The sequence below is a fragment of the Neolamprologus brichardi genome, chromosome 5 (genome assembly GCF_056152115.1).
Source record: "Neolamprologus brichardi isolate AB-2024 chromosome 5, ASM5615211v1, whole genome shotgun sequence".
NCBI classification, from domain to species: Eukaryota; Metazoa; Chordata; class Actinopteri; order Cichliformes; family Cichlidae; genus Neolamprologus; species Neolamprologus brichardi.
The window spans coordinates 20,147,343-20,162,309 of NC_142108.1; the positions used below are offsets into that span (position 1 = coordinate 20,147,343).

Genomic DNA, 14,967 nt, shown 5'->3' on the forward strand with positions numbered 1-14,967 from the left:
CCAAGGTCAAAGTTGATGAATGAAAAGAGATGACAACATGCTTTTTTTTTCTTTTCTTTTTTTTCTTTTTTTTTGCAATATTAGGCCCTACATAGTCACATTGACACCATAACATGCTGATGTCATCATACTGTATTGAAATTTTTTTTTTTTACCCCTTTGACCTTTGGGGAGAGTTCGCTCTCTTAGTGCTCTTATTGTTGCCGTTTCTATCTAAAATTGCAGGGTCCCTACTTTGCAATATAAGAATCCTTAATGTGACCCGATGCATTTTTGTTTTGTTAAATTTGAATTTGTTGAATTTTGTTGTAAATTTGCACTACACAAATAAAACATCAGCGTTTGTGGAAAGATAACTTATGAATAGAACTGGAACATACCATACAGGTTGATGTATCGAATACAGCTCTCAACCACCGCCGGTATAGGCTGGCCTGAATCCTATAGACACAATCAAATTATTACTAGAGAAACCACTAAATCAGAAATTAATAACCATAAGAGACAGTCACACTAGCAAGCCGTTATGATGAGAAGGCTGAGATGATATCATTTATCACTTAACGTTAACTTTCTGAGTCACAATATGCAAAACAAAAATAAATTAATGCATCACGATAACAGTATTTTCACAGGAATCCCAATGGGACAGAGGCACAGAAATGTTGGTTAGCATACTAAACAGTGTAATGATCCCACCCAGCTATAAGACAGAGTACCTGACTCCTCGCACGGACATTCCGTCTTCCCCTGGGCAGAGAGCAGTAAGGCACGTAGACAGAGGAAGAGAAGCAACAACAACCACAACAGGTTAGTGAGAGAGACAGATCTTACAAAGAGAGACAGACAGACAGACAGACAGAGAGAGAGAGAGAGAGAGAGAGAGAGAGAGAGAGAGAGAGAAGGACGAGGCATGGCCTGAGAAAAGCATCAGTCAAAGCATCAGTGCCATGTGGCGTGTGAGACATGAGGGCATGGTTTGGGGGGGAGTGGGAGGGAAGGGCCTACTACAGAGCATGGTGGGTGGGGGGAAGACACATATTTTTCCAGCCAAAAACAGCTTCTTGATCTGGAGGGAAATTAGAATCAATTTATCAGTCGATCTGCTAATTACGACATCTCCTCAACTAACTGATTCTTTATTTGATCTGTGAGAAAAAAGCCCATTGAAGAACTACTAAGATATAAATAATGATAATATTCAAAACATACAACACTATACAAAAAATCAATAAAGCAAAAAAAATATTTTTTTTTCCTTTTGTTTTTTTGTCAGTTGATTCATTGGTTAATCGTTTTATCTCTGTACTTTTGTCGGTGCATGCCCTGCTTGTCTGCTGAGTTTGATTAGCATTAGAGTGGAAGTGGCCATCTGTTTATTTACATAGCTGCTGTGTGGCCAACTGACATACAGCCAAATTAATTCAGTGTACGGAGGCTGGGGGCTCACAAGAACAAACCTTACAATGGTGCTTTTGAAAATACACCATCTTCACATCAAGCTGCTGGACCAGCTTTCACCTTATCCAGTGTTTTCGTCAAATGTGAAGACAAGCATTGAGCAAGAGGAAAGTCAGTGCATGAGTGAGGCAATGTTTGGATAAAAGAGTGGTCACAGGCAAGAGAACCCCCAAGGACTGCTAGCGAGAAAGCTGAGCTCATGAGAGACAGAGGGCACAGATGGGCTTATACCTGAATGAAGGCCTCCATATTGCCGTTAAACAGCCTACGGTTAAAAATGGAGCGAGGTCTACACTTCCGCATTCTCTGGGGTTTAGGGGGAAGAGTTGGGGGCCTGGGGAGATGGTGGGGTTTGTAGGGTTGGTACAATGCAAACATGAAAAATAATGCAATATGCAACAGTAAAACTGATTTTGCTTAAGATGTTTTTCTTTTCAGATCTTTACCAAAACAATAGGCTGCTCCAAATCATAAAGAATATGGTAGTCATATATTGACCGTTTCTGAGATAGGCTACAGTCATTTGCTTTCTTGCTGAGAGCTAGATGAGACAGCCGATACTCTTTTCATTTCTTTATGATAAATATGAAGAGACAGAGTGCAATTAGTCAAACTCTCGCTCAGACAGGAAGGGAAAATAATTCATGGCACTCCATTAATTTTGAATAGCATAAAGGTGTATCCTTTACAGTTCTGTCACCTGTCAAAAAACTACAAACCTGATATGACAGAAGAAAAGATAAAGATGGGCAACTTAACAAAAAAAACAAATTAATAGAGAATGTGAAATATGTCAATGTATGTAAATTAAGCGAAAAACCTGCTACATACATTTTTAATACTTTCTATAGACAGTACAAAGTACTGCACTACAAAGTACAGTGGAATATGTTTCATTTAGTGGGCAATCAATGAGTGAGTGTATAATGTATTACGCTGTCTCTATAAAGCCATAATCATATTATCTAGCTTAGCACAACGTTCTAAAACCAAAAATAAATAAGTACCTTGAAATTGCTTAGCTAGTGGCTTTAAATGTATAATATTTTGTGTTGCTTATTTCATCTATCTAAAATCCAAATTATACAAATGATACATTGTGCTTGCACTAGCTATTTGCTACTAAATGCTAACTTAAATTAGCAAACCCTTTGCTTTAGCCTCAATCTGAGCATACAATCATCTGAGTGGGACCAACACACCATCAGGATGAACAGAATCAGCTTTCTGGGATCAACTTTCTCATTTAACACTTGGCAAGAAAGCAAATTTGTGTATCAACCTAAAAGTAAAAGTAATACAAGGATGGAGCTCCTGTAACTTTCTCAAAGTAATAATGACTGAAAGGTAATACATCACAAAATACTCAATACAGGTATAATTAAATATAAAATTTAATTGATCAAAATAAAAGTCAAGCATTTGTATTTGTCACATGCCCTTCTAGTCAATATTTTTTAATTTTCTCCTCATTGAAATGTTTTTATTAATCAAATCATTATCCATCTCACTGGCATTTCAGTCCCTGGTCTTAAAATATATCTATAGATTAAAGCATCTCTAATTTGGATCCAAACCATTCAACATGGTGAGGTAACGATATTCCTACACTGTGACTTTATTTGTGCCACATCCAGGGACACAGGAAGGATTTTACACATCATTGCCGACTTTATTCACCCTCTTGTCACTGAAAACCTTACCTTGTTGTTCCATATTCAGCCCTCTCCCCTAAAAGGAATAAGCACACACAGAGAGAGGCTAAATTAGAACACACTAGTTTTACAATCACAGAAGTTAGCAGCACGGTTGAGTGCTGGCTGACTATACATGGCTGGCAGATGGAGAAGGAAAGGGGTGTTATGAGAAAACGGGCATCTATTCAGTCAGGCTGAATGGGGTGAACGCCATGGTTGAATCTGACTCACCGCCAGGCAGCGGTCATTCAACGGTCGCCCTAGAAACAGCACAAGAGCCCCAGAAGGGGACTAGCCTGCAGACTAGCTCTGTGAAAGTGAAAATGTATCCAGAGGCAACAAGAGTGGGAGCTGATTTGTACAGTATTATGATTTCATGATATGTGCACCACATTAGCACACTCACACGCACGTTTCAGAATAGCAAACAAATTAAGGCCTCGCTTTGATCAGTCAGTCAGAAATGTTTGTTCAAGGATCATGTCATGTGTAAAGCAGCTTCCAGCACAATCCTTCTTTATGTCAAACACATAATTCCAACCTTAAAGCATACGCTAGCAAGAGTCTGGTGATCGCCATGACATCATGGCATCAAATATACTTTTCTTCTCTCTTCTGGATGAGTTTAACACATATTTAATATCAGGAATATGTAAGGAAAGCATGGGAAGAAATATCCTTTCAATGCTATACTAGTAATCCATGGCTTGAGATGACCTGCTTTTAGGTCGTGCAGTTTTCAGGATGCCATGAGAACTACAACTTTACTACATAATATCATTTATAATAATATAATTAATATAATAAGTAATATAATTTGGTGTTTTGTTTTGATCAATATTTAATTATCTGATTTCTAAAAGAATCTGTGTAGAGAAGACACAACTGTGATATATGGGAGTCTGAAAACTTTTAATATTCCCAACAAAACAAAATTATTTAACACATCTTTGTGATTCCAAAGTAGCAACATTGTGACATTAAAAGACAGACTCTTACTGACCCTTTGGCTTCATTATTTTAACAGCTCTCGGGTCTTAAATTTGTATAACAGTGCTTGTTATCATGGACTGCAGGGTTTTTGTTCTCTCTAGCTTTGAATGATATAATTTTGTATCGTATTTTCATTTTCAAGCATGGGGTAGGCTACATACAAAACTGAAGATATTATGTATTTTTAAAAATGACTTCCTTTGGCTAAATTGGCTGTATAGTGTTGTTACATATTTGCCTAACAAGTGAAAGAGCTCTGGTTCAATCCCAGGAGGAGACACAAATTCCTTTGGGGTTGCATCAGGATGGGCATCTGGTGTAAAAAATGTGCCAAATCAAACATGCAGCGTTACCTGCTATGGTGACACCTTGTAAATAAGGGAGCTGCTGAAAGTAGCTCTACTTCCTTTGGATAAAAACAGCTATAATAGATATAATAGATTTGCTAGATGTGCTTCTATATATCAAGGTACTAATATACTCTAGAGATACTTTCTTTCTTGGCAGCTTAGCAGTTACTTTAATATAGAACTTTCTACACCGCTAAACACAGTGCGACAACGTTTTAATAAGTCTCACCTTCTCCTAGCGTCTGCTTCAGAAGGTCATGCTTAGCCTGCAGTTTGACAATGAGATTGCTGCCATTCAAGTACTCCTTGTATTTCTATTGATAAGAAAGACAAAAAGACAATTAGTGCTATTTCTAGACATTCTTTGTGTTGTACTGTGCACATTTACACCACGCTGCAATTTCTTTGTTCATTTGTCCGACTACTCACAGTAAAGTAGAAGCCCTCAGTCTCTTGTTGATTGGCTCGTCTTTTGGCGATGTTTGCCTTGCTCATGTAAGAGTCAGATGAGGCTGATTTCACAGACTCTGTGGATTGGCTGTGCTGGAAAGCCTCTGAAACATCAAAGTCCTCCACAGTAAGCATATCATGGAGGGTCTGCAAGGTGGCGTCAAGAGTCTTCCTCACCTGAAACACATATAGATGTAAACTTTAGTTGTCATTTCAGCATTAATCACAACATGAATATATTTGTTTAAATACAATTATATTAAAAAAAGATAGCAAACTGGTCATTTGTACACATAAAATAATAAAAGAATATTTGTACCACTGGGCATATTTTCATTAGTCTTCTCAGTGTCTCGAACACACTGTGGTGTAAACACGGCAGCTCAGATTATACTGCTGCAGGCTATTTGCACCGTAGTTAGACTGACAGAGTGAACAATAGAGTAATTAGCTTGCTAGCTTGATGCATCACGACATGAAAGATTAACTATGTGCCTTCCATGTGAGGCAGACAGGAAGGGAGCGTGGATTTCCTTATTCATGACAGCCACTGACACATACACACACCCTGGTGACCTTTAAACATGTCTGTGTGAGTCACAGTGGCTTTGGTGACCATGCTGGGGGTGGCCCCCATTGGAAGCAGGAGACTGGATGAGATACGACCCCACATATCAGTGTCAGATTTAATGAATGAATATGAATGCATAGTGACAGCTCTGGAGAGTGGCTGGCTGTTGTTACATGTTTGTAGTGGAGGGTGTTGGTGGCCCGCATTATTAAACACAACACAGTAAATGAAGGTATGAAAGTGCCTCCTGTGCCATGATGATGAGTGATAGACTAATCGGAGGGATGGGTTCTTTTTTTTTACTAAAGGAATAGTTTTGTGAAAAATCATTTTGTTTGCTAAAAAAGATGAATGAAAACACAGATATATTACTTTCATGCCTGCTATGCAGATTTTATGGATTGGGCATCATTGACCACTTGCAAAAAACAGTATTGGTATTTCTTTCTCTATAACTTTTAGTTTCACCTTACCCTTCTCTGTCCCAGCACAAACATTTACCAGCTACACTTCTGTAAATGGTTGCTTTTTAATGTGCCTAGAGTTCTAACAGGCTGGGGAAAAAAGTTTTTTCTTACTATTCACTTGGACATGGAATAATTTACAGAAAGATCAGACGAGGTCTCCCTTGGAAAAGAGATTTGATCTAAATGGGGTTTTCCTGGTTGAATAAAGGTAAAAGAAACAATAATAAGAGATCGATTTCAGTGATTTCAGTATTCAGTGGATGACATTGATCAACGCTAGCTAAACTAAGCTAACTACCTAATGACTGATTAGTAGCTGGTTAGCTTATAGCTTCAGATGTAAGGGAAAGTGTGAGAGTGTTTGCAAAAATTATGAAGTATGAAACTAAATGTAACACATCAATCTAACAGCAATAAAGACTCTTTCTCAAGGACTCTTGTGTGTTAGCATGTTGTTTTAAAGACTCTTACATTTAGAGGAGCAGATATGTGTTTGTTTCCCCTGTTCTTCTACATTTAGTCGATGGTTTGAATGATAACAACTTCACTTCCTTGCACAGTATTTTGCATTAATACACTGATGGTGCAACCTCTATATTCAAACTCAGCAACTCAGACTACTATGTTAACAGCTTCCCCTATGAGACCCTATACAGGATTCAGGATATAACTTCACTATCACTGATAATCACTTGCATACATTTCTCATTTGTATTTATGTACACCTTTGTACATAAAGACTCTTTCTCAAAAGACTCTGGTATCTGTGTAACATTATCTCGATGAAACATCAGGATATACTACAGGAAAATATTGACCTTAGAGAATAGAGAAAAGAATACAGATGCTGCTTCACATATCAAAGGCCAAATATGAACTGAGCGTGAGTATGGATAAGGCCATCTAAAACGTATACCTAAGCACATCAGTGAACTTGTTTTGCTTTAAAATGAGCCGCTCACCTCTTCATTTTCTATTTTTAGTGTGGCCAGACGTGATTGCAGCTGGTGGTAGCGCATCAAGAGTTCTGTCTGGACAGGCTGCTGTGCACTCACTTGACACACCTGGGATTAAGAAATAAAGGGATATTTCCGAAAGTGACTTAACACAGTGCAAAATAAACATAGCAAGAATAAAGACCTTCAAAGAAAGCCTTTTTAAATCATTACCCTCCCTGTTGACTCACCTCATCTCCCATGTGTGGCTGATAGTCAAAGCATGCAGGAGGACAGAAGATCTGGCAATGTGTGTCCATAAACTTCATCTTGTCTCCTCTGGTGTCCATGGCATCCACTGCTCCCTCCAATAAGTCCAACCCTTCGTGGCGAGAAGTTTCTAGACTATATTCTGCAGAAAGGTAGGTTCTCAAGGTGCGTGCTAAGCTTGCATGGTACCCTAAGTCGCAACACTGGGGACAAAAAAAACAAAGCATAGTAATTACAGATCCAAAAACAAACTTAAACTGAAAAAAATGCACTCTGACAAAAAGAGAGTATTTCCATTTCCATCCATATTTCCATTCTTGGCTCTGACTTACATCTATCATGTCTGAGACATCGTGGATGTAGTATTTGGCCACCAGGGCATTAGTAGCTGCCAGATTGAGAAGATAGTCATTCCGGGCCTTTGTGCATTTCATCTTGTTTTCAGAGTACTTGGCTTGTCTCTGGGGGTGTAAAAGGAAGAGCGAGAGTCCCATCAAGGGTGGAAGCAAAATGGTTTCCTAATGTACTCTAAGAATGCATTATACATTAAACAGTTTTATCTTCTCTATAATCTGTCAGTATGCATGTATAAAATAGTTGGATTTACTTGGACACTTCAATTACAAATGCATTTGCAGCTTGTTTGCAATTGAATAGATAGAGTGTATTAGAAGTAATGTGCATGACATAAATCCTCATCATACATGGGCTAAAAACAGACCTTCTCCTTCAGTTTCTCCATCTTCTTTACAGAACTTCGACGCTGTGGACGATCATCGTAGCCATAACGCAGGCCAATGTCATTAGCCTTGCCAATGTGCTTCTCCTCCTGCTTTTCTGCCTCCTTCAGTTTGCTCTCAGCACTGAGACTCTCAGTGTGGTACATGTGGTACGTCTTCATCACCTGCAAGAATACACAGCAAGTATAAAGGACATCACAGTTAAACGAGCAAGGAAACTGATAAGTATGATGAAGAAAAGCAATATCCTCAAATTTTGGTACAGGGTCCTTGTTGATCATCAGATTATTTTACTTTGTAACCTAAAGACTCTGCAACCTTAAAGAAAAAAACTCAAAGATCCGACAGTATGTAGAAAAAACTTCAGTCTGAACCAGGCTAAGTTAAGGAGAAAGAAATAAGAGAAAGAAAAACCGTAGGGAGACACCCTGTGGTTTGTTCTTTAGGACAAAGAATCAACTACAGGACTGAAAACACACTAAGTGGCCAGCAAAAACGGGCCGAAACACCACGTAATCTGAATTTTAAAATCCAATGAGAATGACAAATGTGACTTTGAACTTGACCTTCAACACAAATTTGATGAAGACCTGTGAGATGATCACTGTGTGCAGGCTCCACTAAAATATGACCAATATTCTGTAGTTAGGAGGAAGAAGGATTCTTGTGAATTATTAACGGACAGACAGAAGAGAGACGCCTCGCCACGGCATGAGGTCATCAGCCTTTTGGCTAAATAAGCTAAGAATTGTCAGTATTCTCTTTTTAATGAACCTTTCTTATTAATTTTATAACCAGATCATCATGACATCATGAATAAACACAGCAACTGCTTAGAAAGATACCAATAAGACCCTTAGTACTTTTGTTCATCACACAAGTAAACATTAGTGAGTGTAGCATACTCATCATTCTCATGGGAGTGTCATATTTTCATTGACATTTTCTAACTCAGCTGGAGTGTCCAGTACGTTTGTCTGATGTCTCCACACTGTCTGAATAGCCTAACCACAGAATAGCAAGACAAATTAAATATCCCAGCAAAGTAAAGTAAGACAGTCGTGGTACTTTTACAAAAACAATCTCTGTTTTCGGATAAATGTTTCATGGTTTTATCAAAAAAGCCACATGTAAATGTTTAACTAGTAAACCTGAATCAACAGCACAGTCGCACAACATCTGCTTCACCATCACTGATTCTCAAGTTCTGGTTTCCTAGCAACCCCGTCTGCAACGGACGTGCAAAGGACAGTGAGATCGATCAGCAGGGAAGGAAGGAGGTTACAAAGTGACAGTGAGCAACCTCCTCTGCTACAGATGAAACAAAAAACTCCTCAATTTTTGCAAAAACTCAGCAGCTGACCAATACCAGGGACCTGCTGCCTGACAACATTTGCTTATTTAAGATCCAAATGATAAAATAACCACACAATGATTATATTTTCTCTTAAACTCTACACTTTTCTCAATTATAAAGTTGAGCAGACTCCTGCTATTCCTTATGCTGTGTGTGGGAGCTGCAGACAGGCATTTAATAATGCATGAATCAGAGGGAGGAAAAATCAATATCAGTATAGCAGTAATATAACATGCACAGTACAATGTTACATGTGAGAACTATTCTCGTGTGGTTTATACGATTTCAGTAATCCAGATTCAAATCCATTTGCGATGTGCTGCATACACATCATTTTGCAATGTGTACATGTGCTTAGCTTTCTTACTAGGTCATTTTTTTTCCTTTTGCTACCAACTCTTTTTTTAAATTTAGTAATTTTGTAAATTTTGTTTTAAAAAACAATTTGCAAAACTAACTGTAGAAAACAAAATCCACAATTGACCTACTTTCTGCTCATCTTCGCTTTCTGCTCCTTTATCATAAATGAATCAAATCACAGGGTTGTCAAACTTTGCTGCAATTATGTTTAGCCAGTTTTACAGGACCACGATAAAGGATTAATCACCTGCACAATTAAGCTGACAACAACTAGGATGCCAAGAGAAAGGATTGAACGTGCAAGCAGCCAAGAGTGGAGTTTTATACATCCTGCAAAAGAAATGACGCTCGGTCATGAAATAAATCAAATTTACAGTGATAAGTAGTGCAAATCTATAAGAGCATGTTGTTGTTTCTCATCTTATTTGCAATGGAATGTTTTAAGACCTTTAAAACACAATTTGATGACTGCTCTGTTTAATCACTGAAATGAAAAACAATGAATTGTGGATGTGACGAGGGAAAAAATAATAGTTGATCCTTCGATCCTAATAGTTGAATCCACGAGGGTATTCTGTTTCACAGCATGCTATTGTCCTGCTTGCCAAAATACACTTTCATTGTAGTCTTAATTACATCTAGTCCGTTTACACTTGTAAATTGTTTTTTCGTTTACGCTATGAATCATATTAGCCATTGAACAGTAAGTAAAGATAAGGATATCACCGAGCAATTAGAGCCAGAAGAATGCATTCTGGCAAGTCTGCTGTACTGTCCCACATGTAGCCAGTGATATGCTTCAGTTCCTTTTCTTTTGCCAAATGAAGATGCAGTGCAGATAAACGCAGATGTTTTGTGTCTGCACCACTGCACAAACCTTTGCTGTGTGTTTACTAGTATGCACACATTTCTATATGCAGTATGTGGTTATAACAGTCCACCGAGAGTAACAACTGTTAACATATGAGGCAAGCAGAGGTGTCAGATTACATGTAACATTAGCTGAAAACATTACAGAAGCTCATTTTGCTGTAAGCACAGTGCACCTCTGTAGCACAGACTGCTGAGTCTGCTTGAAGCACAGCTAGGAGCAGGAACACTGTCTCCTTCAACTCATGTAGCAATTCACAGCAGGAGGAAGAATGCAAATTTTATCCTTTCATGACCTCAGGTGAGGGAAGAAATGACCTGTTACAGGCTGCTCTGCTGAAAAGACACATCTGCTCTGTGTGGTGTCAAACCCACAGGTTTCAGGTTCAGGTATTTAAAAAAAGCCTGGCTTTAAGTTTGACATCCCATATTCTTTCAACACAAGCAACAGCAACTCACCGTGTACAGTTCATTGGTGACTTTCACTAACTCTTCATGCATCTGTACGCCGATGTCTTTACTCTGTAAAAAAAGAAAAACAGGAGACAGCTTTGTAGAGGAAAATAATACCACATTTAAAGGACAAATGAAGACAAGTATTCAAACATCTAAGAACAAGAACTGGGTTAGTTAACAGAACTGCTTTCCCACATGTGAGACACTTGAAAGCTGTGTGCCAGTTTTATTTTGTATGTGATGGATGTCAGCAGTATTGAAATGCTATCATTACGCTGCACCAGAAAAGATACAATGCCCAAAGTGCAAATGCAGACTAAAATAGAACAGCGCAGTAACTGCAGAGCATTTCCCATTGAGCGGAGTCGCAGTTTCCGTTCGGTTTTAAAGGATAAGAGCCCATGATGAATTGGACATGTCTCACAAAAGGGTTATAACCTAAGACGGGGAATGATGCCAGTGGAGAGTGAGCCTAGAAATCCGTTTGAGGTGATACAGAGTAATGCTCAGCTCAACCAATCCTGTTTTTGTTTTGTTTTTTGTCACCTCTCAGGGACTACTTTGTCAAAACAGCAACCTTGCAATTTCACATGTGACAGGCATTAGACTTTAGCACATTGAGTACATTTAGTCTTTGTTTAAAAAGATGCCAGAGTTGATTCATTTCCTTCCCCCCCCCATGTGTCATTTATTAACATCAAGACTGCAGCTGAACCAGGATACTGGAGTATAACAGGATTATTGTTCAGGAGAACTTTACCAGAATTTGAGCTAACATTTTGAAAAAGAAAAAAATATTTTCTGCAGGCAGTTAGTGTTTTTCTTAGCATGGGTTACAGGCCATCCCATTCTCATCAGGGCTACCATCAAGATACTGCAGAGCCCCCTAGAAGGCATAAATTACTCTAAACTCCTGCTGCTGTCAAATGATATGATACTGATATAAAATCCCTAAGGTGGTTGGGGGTGCTTTTCCACTTGCACTCTGCTACTCTCATGCAAAGCATATGTTATCTATACTCTTATATGTAACAGTATAAAGCATATATAGTATACTAAAGCATATATATAGTATATATAGTTTCAGACACATGTTTGAAAGACAAAAGTTTGGATAAATGAAAGAAAGTTACAGTTGTGGTCAGAAGTTTACATAAAGTTAATATAGCATGAGTGTCAAGCTAAGCTTTGGCTTTAATGATTTCTTTGAACTGTTGTTTTTTCCAGGATGGAATGATTGAACAGCATAAATCTTTACTGACTTTGGGCGGATGAGATTGAAATTTTTTTTGAATATTCTCTAATCCTTCTGGCTTCTGGCACAATTTCGGCTGAATGTTTGATCGCTCTTCTTGGCAGAAGGTGGTGGAGTCCATTCAAATTAGTTGGTTTCCTGGCACCAACCCACAAATTCTCAACGGGGTTGAGGTTGGAGCTTTGGGAAGACCATTCCAGAAGGTTAATGTTAGCCTCCTCTATCCTTTCTAAAAACCTGTCCTGATGTGTTCGGGATCATTGTCCTGATGGAACAACTGTGCCCAAGTTTCAACCATCTGATAGCTGCTGATTTTAGGTGAAGGTGAAGAATTTGTAGAGCTAGTCCTCCTTCATTATTCTAAACATCGTGTGCAATGCACTAGTATCACTGTAGTACACTAAAGTACATTTACTTGGTTACACTAAAAGTAAGAGAAGACAAAGGAATTTTTTTTTTTTTGTTCCTTTGTTTTTTTTTATGGGCTATAATGCAATGGTTTTACTGATCAAACCATTCGAGATCAAAATGGGAAATACATAACCCATACATTAAAATGAGTTTGACATCCCTAACTGATATTTTCATGCCCTTCCCCTAATTAGATTTTTTATATATTTTTTATATATTAATTATATTTTTACATATTACCTGTCATGACATTTGAGCAGATGAAATGTGTGTGTTAGTTACTGTGAGGGGAGCATGACCTCATTCATTTAATTCTGATTCTGACCTTTTTGAAAAGTCTGATGACATCTTCACCCACGTGCGCCAAACGGACAATGACGTTGTTGTTGTAGATGTCGCTGAGTGTGGCGTGGTCTTTGCTCTCGCGTCGGGTTTGATCCAAGACCAAATACCAGCAGTTCACAGTGGAGAGGAGATTTTGATCTTTCCTGAAACAGCGAGAGAAATACTTTGCTAATGAATGAAAGGCCTTCAGGAAATGTATACCAAATGGGATAAAGGCTAACAAGAAAACTTTTAAATGTTCATCTACATGCAAACTAAAGACACCTAAGAGAACGTATATGTATGGTCACGACTTTCTTACACCACCCAACATCCATTGTAATCCTAGCTTATTTACTATTTGGTGCCGCCTGTGGGCTTCACATATCAGAGATCAAGTGGTCACAGCTCATGTGGGGGGAATCAGCAAGTAAAGGCAGCATACGCACTTGTTGACACACAAACTCAGAAGGCATGCTGGCTGCCTCCTTGCTTAAGAGGACATGTGAGTTTAATTATCATCACACCAAAGATTTATTGGAGGTATTTTTCTTCTCATTTTGTCTTTAGAGAACACTTTAGCATGACAGCATATACAAATGCTCTGTGACACTGCTGGATGCACACAGCAAAAATAAAACTTTTTTTGCTATCAGCCAATAGCTGACCTGTGCTGAGAATCAGACCATTTGGGATGAATTAATTTCACAGTTTGCATTTCTTTGGGGATGTGAAAAAAAAATCAGACCACAGAATCCTTTTTGCCACACAACCTGAGCAAAAGGAAGAGTTTGGACATTTAAGCTAAGATCCCCATTTTCATAACTTCTAAAAAAACACATTATCAACTAAGATGGAAAGCATTAGAAAACTCACAGTAAATTTAATGTGAAAAGTTCGTCTTCATTTAATGGGGAACCTAATGCATCATGATTATACCAGCATGCCGCAAAGTGTGTCATTAGTAGAAACCAGCACTAAAACCCCAGGTAGCAAAATAAGTGCTTTAAACAACCATGTCTAATAAGATGATGACCTCAGTTTGTATCAGCAATATGCTGCACTAAAATCTACCCTTTGTAGAGTTATAAAGTCATGCTAGTTACAAGTTTTTATACCTCAAGTCAAGTTTTTTAAATAAGAAACCACTGACACGTCGCCCAAGACTGAGCACTGATAAGTTTACACTTGTGGGTTCCTGCCCAGTACTATTATTTATCAGTCAAACAGCAAGTTAAAAACCATCTCTCTTAAGACTCTAGCTTTTAAGTAGACTGCACAGAAACCACTCATGCTGAATAATAGTCACAAATAGTGACTCAAAAAGTGCTAAACATACACATGTGAAAATGTACAGTCATATCGGATGTGTCACATAATCTCTTCTCGATCTCTTAGTGTTGCATTCTAGATCATTGCTCATTGCTTACTGCGATCACCAAGTAGAGTTAGAAGCCTTACATATCCTTCCATGGCTGAAATCCCATGGCAGTAACATATGCTCTTAATACTGTGCAGCTTCAAAAATAAGATTTTTCTTAAAACGCAATGTCTGGTTCAGTTGTCTGTGCAATTAGTTCCAGTAAATAACCTTCAAATTAAAGATGCTTTTCTTGTGGTGAACCCGCTGCACTTTTTCTGATCCACAACAGCTTCTTCGTTTTCAGTGTGAATCAAAAATACGGAAGTTATTTTTGACTCTAATATTGGTTTTGAAGATCACACTGAAAGAGTAGTCCTGACTTGTTTTCTCTCAACTGCTGCAAAACTTTGATCAGTTTCATCTGTGGAGAATTGTATTTATGCTTTCATTTTCTTTTTGAAGTGAATTATAGCTGTTTTTCTGCCTTGGCGAAGCTCACTCTAATCTTCAGCTAGCGCTCATTTCTGCACTATAACAAAGGAGAAGAAAGGCACTATAGGCCCTCTCCAGCTCCCTCAGTGCATCCAAAACAATGCTGAAATGTAATCTAAGACTGTTCAAAACCTTTTTTGTTGTG

At 38.3% G+C, this 14,967-nt stretch overlaps 1 protein-coding gene across 2 annotated transcripts in view; it reads right to left on the reverse strand.

Annotated features, from left to right (window-relative positions):
• Positions 1 to 14,967, reverse strand: part of LOC102787814 (SLIT-ROBO Rho GTPase-activating protein 3-like) — a 38,176-nt gene that overhangs the window by 12,610 nt on the left and 10,599 nt on the right. The window contains exons 3-13 of one of the 2 annotated variants that reach the window (XM_006783122.3): positions 12,969 to 13,131; positions 10,981 to 11,043; positions 7,916 to 8,098; positions 7,527 to 7,655; positions 7,176 to 7,397; positions 6,952 to 7,053; positions 4,931 to 5,128; positions 4,731 to 4,815; positions 3,165 to 3,192; positions 720 to 750; positions 381 to 441 (exon numbers count right to left, since the gene is read on the reverse strand). In XM_006783122.3, coding sequence (XP_006783185.2) covers positions 381 to 441; positions 720 to 750; positions 3,165 to 3,192; positions 4,731 to 4,815; positions 4,931 to 5,128; positions 6,952 to 7,053; positions 7,176 to 7,397; positions 7,527 to 7,655; positions 7,916 to 8,098; positions 10,981 to 11,043; positions 12,969 to 13,131 — 1,265 coding nt within the window. Of the gene's footprint in view, positions 1 to 380; positions 442 to 719; positions 751 to 1,692; positions 1,796 to 3,164; positions 3,193 to 4,730; positions 4,816 to 4,930; positions 5,129 to 6,951; positions 7,054 to 7,175; positions 7,398 to 7,526; positions 7,656 to 7,915; positions 8,099 to 10,980; positions 11,044 to 12,968; positions 13,132 to 14,967 lie in introns of both variants that reach the window. The other variant, XM_006783123.3, reaches the window with a different exon arrangement.